The 15,926-nt window shown below is 33.4% G+C and overlaps 1 protein-coding gene across 1 annotated transcript in view; it reads right to left on the bottom strand.

Moving 5' to 3' along the window:
• LOC140439546 (type 2 phosphatidylinositol 4,5-bisphosphate 4-phosphatase) overlaps positions 1-6,444 on the bottom strand; it is a 55,648-nt gene extending 49,204 nt beyond the window's left edge. The window contains exon 1 of the mRNA XM_072529522.1: positions 6,168-6,444. Coding sequence (XP_072385623.1) covers positions 6,168-6,252 — 85 coding nt within the window. The 5' untranslated portion in view covers positions 6,253-6,444. The remainder of the gene's footprint in view (positions 1-6,167) is intronic.
• Between the last annotated feature and the right edge of the window lie 9,482 nt (positions 6,445-15,926).

Here is a 15,926-nt window from a genome sequence, read left to right as displayed (position 1 = left end):
AACAGGGCTTCTCTCGTTCCCATGCCGGCTCTGAATCCAAACTGATCGTCTCCGATGATTGTTTCGCACTTTCATTGTTTCGCATTGTTTCGCACTTGCAACTCATTGCAGTGTTGTGGGTTTGGCTTTTTTGGTAGTGGGATGAATATTGACTCCAGCCAATCTTGGGGTATTTTACCTGTATCATAAATGCGATTGAATAAAAGGACAAATATTTCAATATTTTCTTCGCTGATTAATTTTAACGTTTCTGGGTATATTCCGTCTGGACCTGGGCTTTTATTTGTTTTAAGATGATTAATTGCATTTATGATTTCAGATTTCAGAATTGTTGGCCCTTCGTTGTTATTTTCCAATCTTGGTTCTTCTCGTATGTCGTGAAAAAGAATTTTAATATAGTTTTCCCATTCTTTCAGTTTGTCTTCCGTTGATTCTAGCAGTTTGCCATCCGTGTTCAGCATGGTGTGAAAAGTCGTTCTCTTGGTAGTCGATGTAAACTCTTTTACCTTTTTATGTAAATTAAAAAAATCGTGCCTTTGTTGTAGTTCTTCTATTTCCACGCATTTTGTTTCCAGCCATTTCTCTTTTGCTTCGGTTATTTTTTTTCGAATTATTCTATTTAGTCTTTTGTATTCTCCGTCCTTGTCATTTTTTCCTTTGGATTCTCTTCGTTTGTTCATTAATTGTAAAATCTCTTCTGTCATCCATTCCTGTTTGTTATTTCTAGGTGTTACTTTTAGATGTTTTTCCGTTACATTGTTCATTTGTTCTTTAATAGTTTTCCACAGAACGTTTATGTCATCGTACTCGCTAATCCTATTGTGGTCGATATTTCCTAAATTTTTGTTTAATTCTTTATTTACTGTCTGATGTATGGTGTCGTTTTTCAATAATTGGATGTCTAATAGTTGGTGTTGAGGTTTTTGTTTCTTTACTAGTTTCCATCTTGCGCGAACTTTTGCAACAACAGGATTATGATCGGAATTGATGTCAGTTCCAGGATATGTTTTTGCACTGATGATTGCATTGTGATATCTTTTGTTGACCAATATGTAATCTATTTGGTTACGGATTACTCTGAATGATTACATCTACGACAAAAAGTATTAAAACTCTACCAGTATAGTCCTTACTTTTCGAGTCAGTTCATTGTCAAGTTATTGGTGTCTCTTTATGATCATCTAAACAAGGTCTTTTGAATAATTTGACTAAGAAGAATTCAGAGGTAGCCATAGAACAAATTGACGTTACAGGAATAAACTGTACTACCAAAGTTTTTCTAATCAAAATGTTAGCAGATTTCTTCAAATTCATGACTTCCAACATTTCAAACTCTTACAACCTTCAGATCGCAAAAACATAGTATCATACACCATTTGTATGTAGAGCTTAAAAACTTTATTTCAGAGTTAAAGTAGAAGATTAAGATATATCATGGGCCCCTCGTATATGCTGTAAGACTTGTGTAACATTGTTAAAACTTGGTTGAAAGCTACAAAATGTCGAATGCGCTTTGCAGTACCAATAATATGGAGGGAACCAACAGACCATTTTAGAGATTGTTACTATTGTAAGGTTTAAGGCATAGGACTGAAGTCTTATATTGTGCAGTATCCCAATTTATCATCAGGTATCCATTTCGTTGAACATAGCAAAAATCTTCCTATCCCAAAACCACCAAAGACTTTGAATGTGGATGAAGAAGAATCTGAAAGTGTTGAGGTTCCATCTGATTATATAAAAGTAGAACAGTAAATAGACAATGATCCACTATTTTAAGAACCAGAATGTTCCACAAAACCCTATCCAATTTCCCAGGCTGAATTGAATGATTTAGTTCGAGATCTAAAACTAGATAAATCACAGTCAGAACTTCTAGCGTCAAGGTTAAGAGAATGGAATCTCATCGAAGATGACGTGAATACTGTGAGACTTACTTCCAAAAATGTCACATAGGACTGATTCATTATTTCGCTCAAGCTAACACTGGTATATTACACATATGTTGACAGCTTATTTCTTGCATTAGGACAATGAACCAAGCAATTGGTGTTTATTTATAGATTCTTCTAAACTAAGTTTAAGAGCAGCATAAATCAGAATCATGAAGAACATCTATATATTTTTAAATATCTACAGTCCCCAGATCGACTCAGCCTGAATAAAATGAGTACCTTGGGTAAAACCAGAGATAATAATAAGCAGTTGAAGTGCGCCATAATCCCAAAGCCACACTAGTGGTATAAAGGGAGACTATTATTATATTTGTGGGACCAAAAATATGAGAAGTAATGAGAAATGGCGAATTTGACAATTTGCTGAATGAAGTTAAAGTGAGAGCATGGAGAGCTTTTAAAGTTGTGCATAATTTTCCTGTCAAAGCCAAACCTGACAATTACAAAGATATTGTCACTAATTTTCTTAGTGTCTACAGAGAAATGGGATGTAACATATCTCTAAAAAATCACCTACTGAATGCTCATTTCAATTTCTTTCCAGAAAATTTAGGTGCTGTAAGTGATGAACACAGAGAAAAGATTTTTAATTTCGTTTTAGTTGGGTAAATCCTGGATTTCCATATGTTATTAACCATATTGTATGCATTATGAGCCTTACTAATTCTTACCTGCACATCAAGCTCTGTACCACCATTACAGTCAATGATGCTGCCCAGATATACAAATTGGTATATCTGGGATGATAGCTTGGTTGTTTCAGGTACCAAATCACATATCTTTGATTTTGTTGATGTATATTATTTCTAAACCAACCTTCTTTGATTCTTCTTGTAATTTGTTTACTTGGAGTTGCATGCCCTCTTTTGTATGTGCTAAAAAGTATTTATCATCAACATAATCTAGATCTTCCATTAACGTATCTACCACTATTTCTTCCAAAATGTTATCAAGGGTTTCTGGATAAGCTAACTGCATCATACCAGCAACATCTAATTTAAATTTCTCCAATTCTTGAGTCTACTTCCCAGTTGTTCTTGTATGGGCATCTCCATAGCATTTTTCCAGATGCTTAAACAGGTCTTATAACATTTTTTTTTTTCTTAGGAATTGATTGTATCAGTATCATCGTATAAAGCAGCAGTCAAGAAAATAGTATTTTTTTCTTCTGACAATTGACCACGGCATTAGGTTCAATGCTATGGTCAATTAAACTATGTACATGTAAAATATACCTAAGATAAATGCCTCATAAACTTTCTGTCTCAGTTGGTGATACTGTGTCTTCAGATTTCATGGATTCTGATAGAAAAAGTTTCCATTTTTGTATCAGTATTTTTACAAACTTCTAATTTTACATCAATCTTTTGAGAAACTTTCTCTACAGTTATTCTTGAATCTTCATTGATTTTTCACTATTACCTCATCTGACTGGAATTCAAATTTTTCTATGTCTATCAATTGGTGATGATGAATTCCATCTATCTAGCTTCCCAGTAAGATATGTTAGCAGTATTGTCAAACAAACACACTCAAATTGTCTTCTCAAAGACTTGGAACACAGAAGAACTAAAGTATTGTTCCGATTGTTCACAAATATTTTTATGATAACAAAAAGTTCAATGTTTTATAAATAAAGCTCATGCCACAATTTATTAGTTCCTAAATTATTTAACCAATAAACCCCCTGAACAAATATTTTACACATTTTTATTACATAAATATCTTGTTTAACCAAAATTTTATCTGTAGTCAGAATTTCATTATTAAAATTTAAGGAATGTAATTTTCTTGTAATTAGAATTTTTGAATTTATTTGATTGTCTACCCCTTCCTGGGGATGGTTTTAGTTCCTTCCCAGTAGGTAGTAGCCTTGATAACTCAATCATCTAAGTCATCTTTGAGCATATTTCAATCATATAATTGATACCTTTTATCAGTATTTTGGTGTGAGTGCTTCAAATGCATTAAGAACAATTATTTTGAACTTTATATATCTTTCACATTTGGTTGCACTTCGAACTGGAATAAATCCTGAAAGACATCCCATTTTTAACAGCATAAAATCAACTTTAAATATAACATATATTACTTACTAGAATGAACTGAGACAAAAATTAGAATATTTTCTCAAGAAAAAGAAAGACTACAGTATTTTGTAAAACATTTTTGGGTAGGTAGCTTGGCAGAGTGAAATCTAGATAATTTACAGCAAAGGGAACAAATGGAAATTCCAAATTAAAAAATTTATTATATATACTGTTATATGGTATACTAATTGTCCTTATCTATTAAAAAAGCATCCAAAACCCCATCTGCATTGGATTTTGTTGTGAATAGAGGGCTTGTTTTCCAACAATAATTCCAAGTAATGAATATAGCTCCCCATTTGATAATGAGCATAAGTATGAATAATGCTGAGATGAGAATTACTACAAATGCTAAAAAATGAAATATTTGCTAATTACAAAAATACCACCAAATATACAACATATAATAACAATAAATGGTAACCTGATAGAACAAGTAGAAAAATATCAGTACTAAGAATGTTGATCAATGATCATACTGCAGAAGTAAATAGGCAAATAGAGATTGCCAGATTAGCATTTATATGAATGAAGCCATACCCAATGTACAGAAATCTTAATTTGAAAATCAGATTGCGTAGCATTTGATATTATATATTACCAATATTATTATATAGACTTGGACATAAAAAAACGCGATTTAAAAAGAACTGAGGCTTTTGAACCCTGGTTATATTGCAGAATATTAAAATATCATAGACTGATTGAGTTACAAATAAAGAAGTATTGGAGAGGTTTGGTAAAGAAACAGAACTAATCACCACTACACAAACAAGAAAACTGGAATACCTAGACCACATGATGAGGGGACCCAAATATGAAATGTTGAGATTTATAATAAAGGGAGAGATTCGAGGAAAAAGATCTGTCTGAAGACAGAATTCTTAGTTGAAGAATGTCAATGCAGATCAATTGTTTTGTTTAGAGCAGCAAGTTCAAAAATAAAAATATCCATTAAGATTGCCAACCACTGTAGGGATCAGCACTCTGAGATTTGATGATTTTTTCTTATAATCTTTTATTTCAGCACTATATGATGAAATAGTGAGTTTATTATTAAATTCTGCAGTTATAAGTAGTAAAAATTAATACAATAAATTGTAGACTTATAACAGGTATACCCAAGAAATGGTGACTCAACACTGATTCATTACTTTCTCTCAAAGCTCAATATTTAATGAAAGTTTAGTTTTCTCGAAACCAGCTTTTTCTAAAAACTTCTGGCTTGCTAATTTTCCCCCACATAACTTCAATTGGAATCTGTCATCCACTTTGCTTGATCTGTTGCAGTTTTGACTGCACTAAGATTTCTGGGTAAAATGTCAACTTGCAAGAAGTGGTTGTTTTTCTCCCAGATGAACAGGACTGTCAAAAACTAAAGGATTGAATTTTTAAAATTTTGACCTAATACATTAAAAAGTCATCATCAAAAACCACAAATTTTTTGTCAATATGTTGTAATATAATGAAAAGCATTGAACAAAACCACAATTTTAAAGCTACTTTAATAAGGAAATTCCTGGAAGTAAATTCAGGAAAACAGAATTATCTTGAAACAAATTAACTCACTCATATGCTTAAAACAAATGACACACAAGCAGATAAGATTTTATTTATATTATTGAATTGCTGGAGCATATTTTTGTTTTCATATTTTATAAGAAATCAAGGTCTGTTCAAACTTTGAACTATAAATATGCTTTTTTTTCGGTGATTTCCTAGGAGCAAGTAATAAAAATTTACATATGGCTTCAAATAATACACCCAAAATGCCTTTAACAGCTGATTGTATCATTTATAAAACAATGAACACAAATAATAGCCGATTAATTAGTAAATAATCAATTTAATGTTCCAATTCTATAATTTGGAGGTTTACAACTATAATAAAAAATTTAGTGATTATTAACAATCAAATTTAATGACAAAGCGATTACAATCTTCACATAAACAAATCTTGCTAACCTTAACATTATCAAACAATCATATCAGTGTTTATTATACGACTACGCCTATGAGTAGGACAAAGACCTCAATAAGAATTATTAAAAAGCTAATAAAGTGCCACTGCTATGATTCATGTATGCAATTTTATGGATTTCTGGGTAAAATGTCAACTTACCAGAGACATCCCCGTTGTAGGTGGTATTTTCGCTTGCAAGAAGTGGTTGTTTTTCTCCTTCTCCCTCGTTACTACTGTCTCCCATTGTGTTAAATATTGAATAGTATTAAAATCTAGAAGATATTAACACTGTTAACGTATCTTCTGTATAAATATAAAAATTTATGATCAAAGTAAATGGAAGTTGAACCACTCAACATAAGTAAAAATAATCACTTTTCTCGTTTAGTTGTTTCCCTGTCATCCAAATACTACGATCGGCTTCATTCGACGTGAGTTCGGTCTAAACTGGAAGTATTCCAAGTGACATTGTACTGTCTGTCAACAACCATGGGCGTACGCCAAAATATTAATTCACATTCGTATTCGTGAAATTTAAAAAATAAAGCATTGATAAGAAGAATAGTTTGTTGTGATCTTACATGCTTAAATGCTTTAACGATATATTTAGTAAAGATGTATTCAAAAATGGTAATTTGTCCAAATTATCGGATAGTAACCTAGTACGTTAGATATATTACAGCTGCAACCCGAACCCACATGAGTTCGGAACCGCTTTTCTAGTATCAAAGAAAATCAAAAATTTTATTATTGGTTTTAAAGCCATAAATGATCGGTTATACATTCTTCGAATAAAAGGAAAATTTTTCAACATATGCCTGATCAACGTGCACGCGCTAACTGAAGCAAAAGACGAAGAAATTAAAGATCTATTCTACGAAGACCTCGAAAGAGCATATGATAACTGTGCCAAAAACGATATTAAAATAATCATTGGAGACATGAACGCCCAGATAGGAAAAGAGATATGCTACCAAGATTATATTGGTAAACACAGTCTTCACGACGTTACTAATGACAACGGTTTAAGGCTTATTAGTATGGCTGCTTCCAAAGATTTAATTGTGGGAAGTACATGTTTTAACCATAAGAATATCCATAAAGCAGCTTGGATATCACCAAATGGACACACCACAAATCAAATTGAGCATGTTATAATTGACAGAAGGCACTTTACAAACCTAATGGACGTCAGAAGTTACAGAGGCGCAAATATTGACTCAGACCACTTCATGGTAGGGGCCAAGTTACGACAAAGAATTTCCAATGCCAAGAAAGAAAGGGGCACTAGATAAGTAAAATATAATTTACACATGCTAAAAAATAAAAACAAAGAGAAACAATTCCAGTCACATAAAAGAAACCCTAGAACACACCTGGGCAGTCGAACAGTCAAGCACGGTAATGTGAAACAACTGCAAGGAGGCTCTGAAATTAGCAGCCAAAAGCACATTGGGAATATCCCGAACCCAAGAAAGAAACGACTGGTTCTACCAAGACTGGTTCTACAGATGAGAAGAACGAGGCATTTAGGACCATGCAACAACGGAAAACTAGGACAACAATAGATAGATACAAAAACTTAAGGAGAGAGGAAAAACGCATACACCGAAAAAAGAAACGAGACTCGGAAAATAACATATTAGAACTGTTCGAAAGCCATATGAGTCACGGAGAAACAAGAAAGTTCTATCATCAAATAAATATTATTAGAAAAGAATTCAAGCCGACAATCAACTATTGTAATGATAAGGAAGGTAACTTACTTATCAACAAAGAGGATATGCTGTTACGATGGGTAGAGCACTTTCGAGAGTTGCTGGAAAGAGAACCTACTAACAATATAGAGTTGGAATAGCGAAATGAGGAACTCGTGGAACCCCCCTCGTTAGATGAAGTGAAAATATCTATAGAAAAACTAAGGAACCACAAATCCCCAGGCAGCGATGGTATCCCAGCAGAGTTATTTAAGCACTGTGGAGAGCAGCTCACCAAGGTGATGCGAGAAATTATTTGTAAAATTTGGTCTGAGGAGCAAATGCCTGAAGAATGGAACTTAGGCATAATTTGCCCGTTACACAAAAAGTAACGGCATATGACAGTGTCTTAAGACCAAATCTTTACAACGCTATGAATGAGTTAGGAATTCCAAAAAAACTCATAGGTTTGATAAAAGTGACAATGGCGAAGATGCTATCAGCAGTAAAAATTCAAAACGACTCGTAAACCCCATTTCAAATACATAGTGGGTTAAGGCAGGGAGATGCGCTGGCGTGTCAGCTTTTTGTTGTTACGACACCCTAATTTAGATAGCAGGGGAACAATATTTAATAGATCAGTCCAAATTCTAGCATATGCAGACGACGTGGACGTTATAACAAGAACCAGGGCGAGAACTGTGGAAATCCTAACCGAGCTAGTAGCAGCAGCAGAACGAATGGGGTTACATATAAATCAAAATAAAACCAAATTCATGGCGACAAATACAAACACAAGAGCTGGAAATGTTAACGCAGATTTAATCATCAATGACCAAAACTTTGAAGCAGTCAAAGAGTTCATATATCTAGGGACATCAGTTAACCCCAATAATAACACATCTGAGGAAATAAAAAGGCGAATAATAATTACAAACAGGTGTTATCATGGTCTACCAAAGTACTTAGCTAACAAACGTCTGTCTCAAAAAACTCGTATAAGGCTGTATAGAACACTGATAGTTCCCGTTCTCACATATGGATGAGAGGCATGGACGCTAACTAAAACAGATGAATCCGCTCTATCTATTTTTGAAAGAAAGGTGCTAAGCAAGATATTCGGAGCGGTCTGTGAGAACGGAGTATGGAGGCGTAGATATAACTTTGAACTGCAGAATATCTACAAGAATACGTTTGGTGGTACAGATATTACCACTATAATTAAGCGAAACCGCCTGCAGTGGGCAGGACATATAGCCCGGACCCCTGAATCGAACATGATAAAAAAGATTCTAACAGCGCAAACCTTGGGGGCTGTAGCACTAAGATGATGATGATGAACCTAGTACATCGTTCTTTCACAATCCGACTCGCACAAGGAAACAACTTCTCTGAAGTGGGAAACCTAGCAAGTACATTTAAAATTTGACTAACTAATTTGTTTTATATAATAGAGGTAGATCCCTGCAATTTTTTCAAAAATCTAAAACATCCACATTTAGTTTGATCTTCTCTCGTAAGTATAATTCTATTTAAATAGCGGTTTTAAGGATATTGTTATATTTAATTTATTTTTAAAATAAATTCTATTTTATTTATTAATTCTTTACTAATTTATTATATTGTTCTTATTTTAATTTATTAAAACACACGGTAATTTATATCAGTTTATTAAACTACTGTACAATTTATTTGACGAACGATACAATTTAAATCGCGAGCGCGTCTTCAAATATAACTGTTTTCACAATGAAAGTTCCGTCATATTTATACGAAAACAGCTGTTTCTCGAACCCCATGGATGTTGACAAGAATGACGGGTTCTTATACCTATACTTAACGGGTAATTTCCTGTCTCTGCTGTCCCTGTTTCCTCCATCTTCCTTTCCATCTCTTTAATCTCTTCTTCGAAGGCCGACATATCGGCAGCAACTTGGTTTTTTAACGAAGATATTCTATCGTCGAGGGCACACATCTCAGAAGTTACTTTAGAGATTTCCAAAGAGATGTTAGCAGAGACTTTACTTTCCAGCGAAGAAATCTCGTTAGAAACTTTGTCTTCCAAAGAAGCGATGTCGCCGGAAACTTTCGAAATATCGCCAGAAACTTTGTTCTCTAATGATGCGATGTCGCCGGAAACTTTCGAAATATCGCCAGAAACTTTGTTCTCTAATTTCGAAATCGACGAGAGGACAGCATCTTCAAATATATAATTCTCTGGATCTAGACCATCTTGCTCCAAAGCGTTCTTTAGTCGTTGGACTAACTCAGCCTTTTTTCCGGTAGAACGTAATTCTCTATCCTCGAGATGTCTTCTTAAATTCGTCACTGTGAGCTCATAAATCGTAGTCATTTTCGCAATTTATTTTATGTATTCCACTATTCTGACACAATTTGTTATATTTAATTTATTTTTAAAATAAATTCTATTTTATTTATTAATTCTTTACTAATTTATTATATTGTTCTTATTTTAATTTATTAAAACACACGGTAATTTATATCAGTTTATTAAACTACTGTACAATTTACTTGACCAACGATACAATTTAAATCGCGAGCGCGCCTTCAAATATAACTGTTTTCACAATGAAAGTTCCGTCATATTTATACGAAAACAGCTGTTTCTCGAACCCCATGGATGTTGACAAGAATAACGGGAACGCCATCGACTAAACTAGAAGGCGGCTAAAACTAGTTTTTCAACTGCTTGGAACCCTCGAGATGGATTCCTCTTCATAATTCGGGTCTAGAGGCTTCTGGCAAACAAACGCCGAAATGACTACAACAAAAACAGAATTAGTCATAATATATTTACAGTTAGGACATGATATTTATTATCGTAACAATATCCTCTTCGTCGGATGCATCCTTAAATTATTCAAAGATCATTGTAGGAGACAACGTATAGGCGGAATTTGTGGAGGAAAATTTTCCATTTGTTCGTCGACGTTTTCTTTGACTGTTTTTATCCTGAAAATCTTCGTTTGTAGATTGTGAAATTTCATTGTCTTAAAATTTGGTTCCAAGAATAAAGCCACATAATTTAAGTCGCTGCATTGCAAGTGCTTTTTCAGTGCATTTTTGAAGCGAAATATACTGGCGTTGTTACCTTTTTTTCTATAGTAAAATGATGAGGCGAGAGTCACGGAACTAGCGCCACGAAGTAACGGTTCATCAAATCGATTCACTACTCTCGATTAATTCATTTCTAGTCATCATATATTTATTCCTAGCAGGTTTAAATAAAAAAATATATCTGTCAATAAAAGATTCAATTCGTAACGATTGCCAAAATTTAAGTCATAAATGTCATTCAATTGATAAAAATATTGAATCATCTGTTTAAATTTTTATGACACTTCTCATTCTAAAATAATTTCATATAAATACAATTATTATTTTTAAACATCTTATTTAGTTTATATAATAATTAAATTTACTATCAAATGATGTCTATTCATATTTCATTATTTAAATTTTAAAGATACAGGTAGCATACTATGAAGCTTCTCGCTAGTCTGTACCACCTGACTGTACCGTCTACTGTACCATATTTTTTTTGTTGGTATTTTTAATTCCTTGACCAAATCTGAATCTTAGGATTGTTCTGAAGCTATTTTCTTGTGGCATTTTAAATGAATTTATATTTAAATGGGAATAAGCCACAATTAATTAATAACCTTTAATTGTGGCTTATTCCCATTTAAATATAAATTCACTGAATCTTAGGATTCGATTGGCAATGCTTGGTTAAGTTTTTCCTACCATAAAACGTATCTTTTTAAGGTGGGATGTAAATCTGAGCTTAAATTTTCAAAACATTCTCTAAACAGATATCTGCTGATGTTGTCCCTTTAAATTAGTATATTTTGAATAATTATAATTAACATTGTACCTGACTTCCGTCTCGTCACTACATGGTATTTTAAAAATTTGAGTGTTCCATTTAACTCTGAGCGTTTAAAAAGAACCCAAGAGTTGTTTTGATTAATTTATTACTATTTTTAGTTCTGAAAGTATATTTTTGCTTTCTAAAGCGTCGGTCGTGCATAACTTAATTTAAATTATGACAGGTACGTGACAGTTTCGTATACGGCCGAAACTCTAGAACTACATTTGAACCATTGTCTATTACAATTATACCTTATGAAAATATATGTTCAGCTTCATCTCCACCCTTTTAAAATGTCAATAGTAAATTTCTCTATATTAAGGTTTTATATTTTTATTAATATTTATATTTATATATATTTTTTTATTATTTATATATAATCGTTTTTCTGTCTCCAAATTCATGAGTTCCGAGTACATATTTTTTAAGATCTATATTATCATCGAATAAATGAGCCGATTGAATGTCAAAACTAAGTTGTGTGTATTCTTCTGTCTATAAATCCCTGTTAAATAAAAATTCAAAGTTTCTAAAAAGTGATGTGTGTGTGATTGGATTATTGGCTTCTAAGTCATTGTTCATTTTATTTCTTTCAGCGTATGTGTGATTTTACAAATAAAAATTTTTGCTGAACATTGTGAGTCTATTTTGTTCAATTTTTTAATGCTATAAGTCTCTTTTCATCTTGTTAGAGACGATGCCCGACAGCTTGATTTTTTTAGTTTTCTGAAGATGGCCCAGACGTTCAAATAATTGAAAATTTGTATTGAAATTAAACCTACTAAAATCAGTTTTAGTAGACGGTTTGGAATCACACGTTCTTAATATTAAAAAAGGAGTAGGCAGGGATGCCTCTTGTCGTCCCTTTTTTTTAACGTTTACTCCGAAAGAATTTCCAGACATGCACTTTCTGAAAAAGAAGAAGGAAGAAATAATTGGGAACGGTGAAGTCATCAATAATTTGCGATATGCGGACGACATAGCACCCCTAGCTTCTACTCAAAAAGATCTGCAAACATTACTTGACAGTATCGTTGAGAGCTGTAAGAAAGCAGGTCTGGATCTAAACATACGGAAAACCAAAATACTCGCAATAAGTAAAGAACAAAATATAAAACCGTCTATTATGTAAATAGTACCAAACTTAAGCAAGTTGATTAAATTGTTTATCATGGATGTCAGTTAAATTGTAACGCAAAGAGTCGTGGTATAATTAAATCCAGAATTGAGCAGACCAGAGCCGCTTTTAGAAGGATGTCCAAGATTTAACAGAGACCTAAAATTAGCATTGCGGATCCGGCTACTTATCTGCTACATGTTCTCGGTCTTAATATATGGTGTCGATTCTTGGAATGTAAATAAAAGGGATCTAAATCGCCTTGTGGCTTTTGAAATGTGGTTTTATAGAAGAATTTTAAAAGTTTCTTGGGTGGAAAAGATTCGAAACTCCAGTAAACTAGAACGTCTCAGCAAGAGACGTTTATATTCTCTACTGAGAATATAAAAAAATCAAAAAGAGAAAGCGGGAGTACTTCGGACATGTAATGAGAGGTCCCAAATATAGGTTGCTACAAAATATTATGCAAGGGGAACTATCAGGCAAATGCTGTAGATGACGAAGAAAGACTTCATGGTTAAAGAACTTGCGAGATTGATATAGTATTGATACAAGTATGCTATTTATGATGGCAGTGAATAAAATTAAGAAAGCTATGATGGCAACCAACGTTCTGAAAGATACATGAAGAAGAAAGGCTTTCGACAGTCTATAAATTTTTGGCGTAGAGGTGTATAGATGTTGTCGTATAGAAGACCTCGATGGCTATTTCTCGGTCACCACTTTCGATACACTGCGCGTATAAGTCTTCAGCATTCATCCGTACAGCATACAAGTTCATCCTTTGCAGCGCTTATTACTGCACCCAAATCTCTCGTAATTGATGTAGGTTGGTGGGATCCAGCTTAAGATGTGATCTAGTGGTTCAGAAAACTTCTTCCAGTTCGCTTTTCTAAGATTTCACCTAGATCGAGGATGTGATATAATTATTGGGATTGATATGCCAATGATGATAAGCGCAGGACGATGTTAAGGATATGAGAAGTCTGCAGGGACACTTCTCGCGGCTGTTAATGGTCTATCATTGGTATCTTTTGAGAAAAAGCATATATCTGGATTGTATTTTTTTCTCTATGAAGCTGATTTAAATATTCCTCTGTATTTGGCATCAAAAACTAGATACGTGTTGTTCTGCGGACCATTCGACCAGTGCCTCCCTATTTTCATCATTCGAGGTATTCTTCCACATTTCGTAGTGGCTGTTGGAGTCGCCAATATATACAGTAGGGTGTGGATGAGTCTTTACTACTTCTGGTTTTCATGTAGGGGCTGGGGATTTATACATGTTAACCACGATAATCTTTCCGATTTTGGTTGGCAGGCTTGGCAGGAACTAATTTTCTATATTGCTTCGAATATACGTTGCAACACCGTAATGTTTATCGAACGTGGCTCCTAGTAACTCGTCGTCAGGTATCTTTTCCCTTAAATCAAGCTGAACTTTGTCTTTGGCATGGGTTTCTTGAGTGGCTACCAGGTCAATGTCGTCATCGTGTATGATTTTCTGCAACACTTGCATTTTGCTTTGCTTATGCTCTAAATGTTAAGATACAGACTCGAATACATGATCCGAGATCTCTAGTCAGTTGCGGATTGTATAAAGGAATACAATTGGAGTGATAATACCTATAGAGGTTTGAGCAAGCCAGTTTCAAGAAATATAGTATTGTACAAGGCACCATTTCATAATAAACAAGAGGATAAACACGCAATGTCGGTCAGACAGCCAAACGAACCAGACGTACGAATCGCATTCACTTCACTGTAAATGATGTATATAGTAGATTGATAGTTCAAACCCTAGACTAGTCTAGGGTTTGAAAGGCTACTGTAGTAGTTTAAAATCTAAATAGATCTAAATCTACTTAAACTAGAATTGGTATCGAATGAACCTAGGGATGGGCAGTACGGTAAGAAATAGGGGTTTGCGGCTCGGTGTTACCACTTTATAGATCTCTACCAGAAAAGCGCGTCCGCTTAAAAGCCAAATATAGATAGATAAACACCTAACTTCTACATTTAAAAAAGCAAATATGCAATTATTATGGCTTAAGAAAAGAAATATAGCATACCATAATGAAATCCTTCGTCCAAAGTTATACGAGTTGATTAAAGTACAAGTATCGATTTGTTAAGTATTTAATTGACTGCATTGGGCTGCATTTAAAAATTTCGTTAGCGCAAGAGATGTCAGCTTCAAATTCCATAACGTCAGCTTCAAATGACGTTATTGAATTATCTGATGAATTTTTTTGATACTGAACTGTTTTTATACATTTAATTTATTAACTTTATTTATTATAAAATGTTCTACACTTTACAATACTATGTGAGTTTATTTACATACATTTATTTATTTAATCTACCTAGAAACATTTAAATATTAATTTATTTACACTTATATAATTTATTTAAAACATTCACACCGATTACAATTTATTAATCGACACTTGTTTTCGACTGTCCTTTTAAATCTCAAATCGTCCGTTTTATACCTGATTTGTTTATCTAGAAGTTTCTGCCGACTTCGATCGGAACGCTGGTGTATTATTCGATCCTCATCTGGAAAGTTGCAATCGCAGGTATCAGTGGGGACCCGATTTACAGCTTAGGGTATGAATCATATTTATCGTAACAATACATTTCCTATTGAAGAATGTATATCTTTTGTTAAAATATTAATATGTGTACCTTTACTTAATGCAATTTTGGATCAAATTATAATTAATTTCTGTGACAATGCAGCAAACATTAATTTTGATGAAGATAATTATAGCATGGATAGATCATGTAGCTACCAAGAATAACAATTTTTGGGTTTAAAGTAAGGTTTCACCATTCTATTACTTTTGTATTCTATAAGTTTAAATTAAAAATCAAGCACAACTTTTGCGTAGACATTGTTTAAAATAATAGTATTTATTCTGTCTTTTTTCAAGCATATTCTATCTCTCTCATGAAACTTTCTTTTCTACTTAACTAAACTATGACCAGCCACTTCTCGCTTGTCGTACTGTAAAAGTGTTAATTGTTGTTCGTTTATATTTTGACCTCGACAGCCACCATTCTCAGTCGAACAGTACAACTAAGTCGTAACATTCTGCCAGTCTGAGACTGTGGATCTGAATTTACCTCAAACGGGATCATACTATGGGTATATAGGGTTATAGGACAGGTATGAATAAGGTATATCCGCGGATTTCGTAAGC

Source organism: Diabrotica undecimpunctata, chromosome 4 (assembly GCF_040954645.1).
Source record: "Diabrotica undecimpunctata isolate CICGRU chromosome 4, icDiaUnde3, whole genome shotgun sequence".
NCBI lineage: Eukaryota > Metazoa > Arthropoda > Insecta > Coleoptera > Chrysomelidae > Diabrotica > Diabrotica undecimpunctata.
Note: the sequence above shows the minus strand (reverse complement) of the source record. Positions and strands in the feature narration are given on the sequence as shown.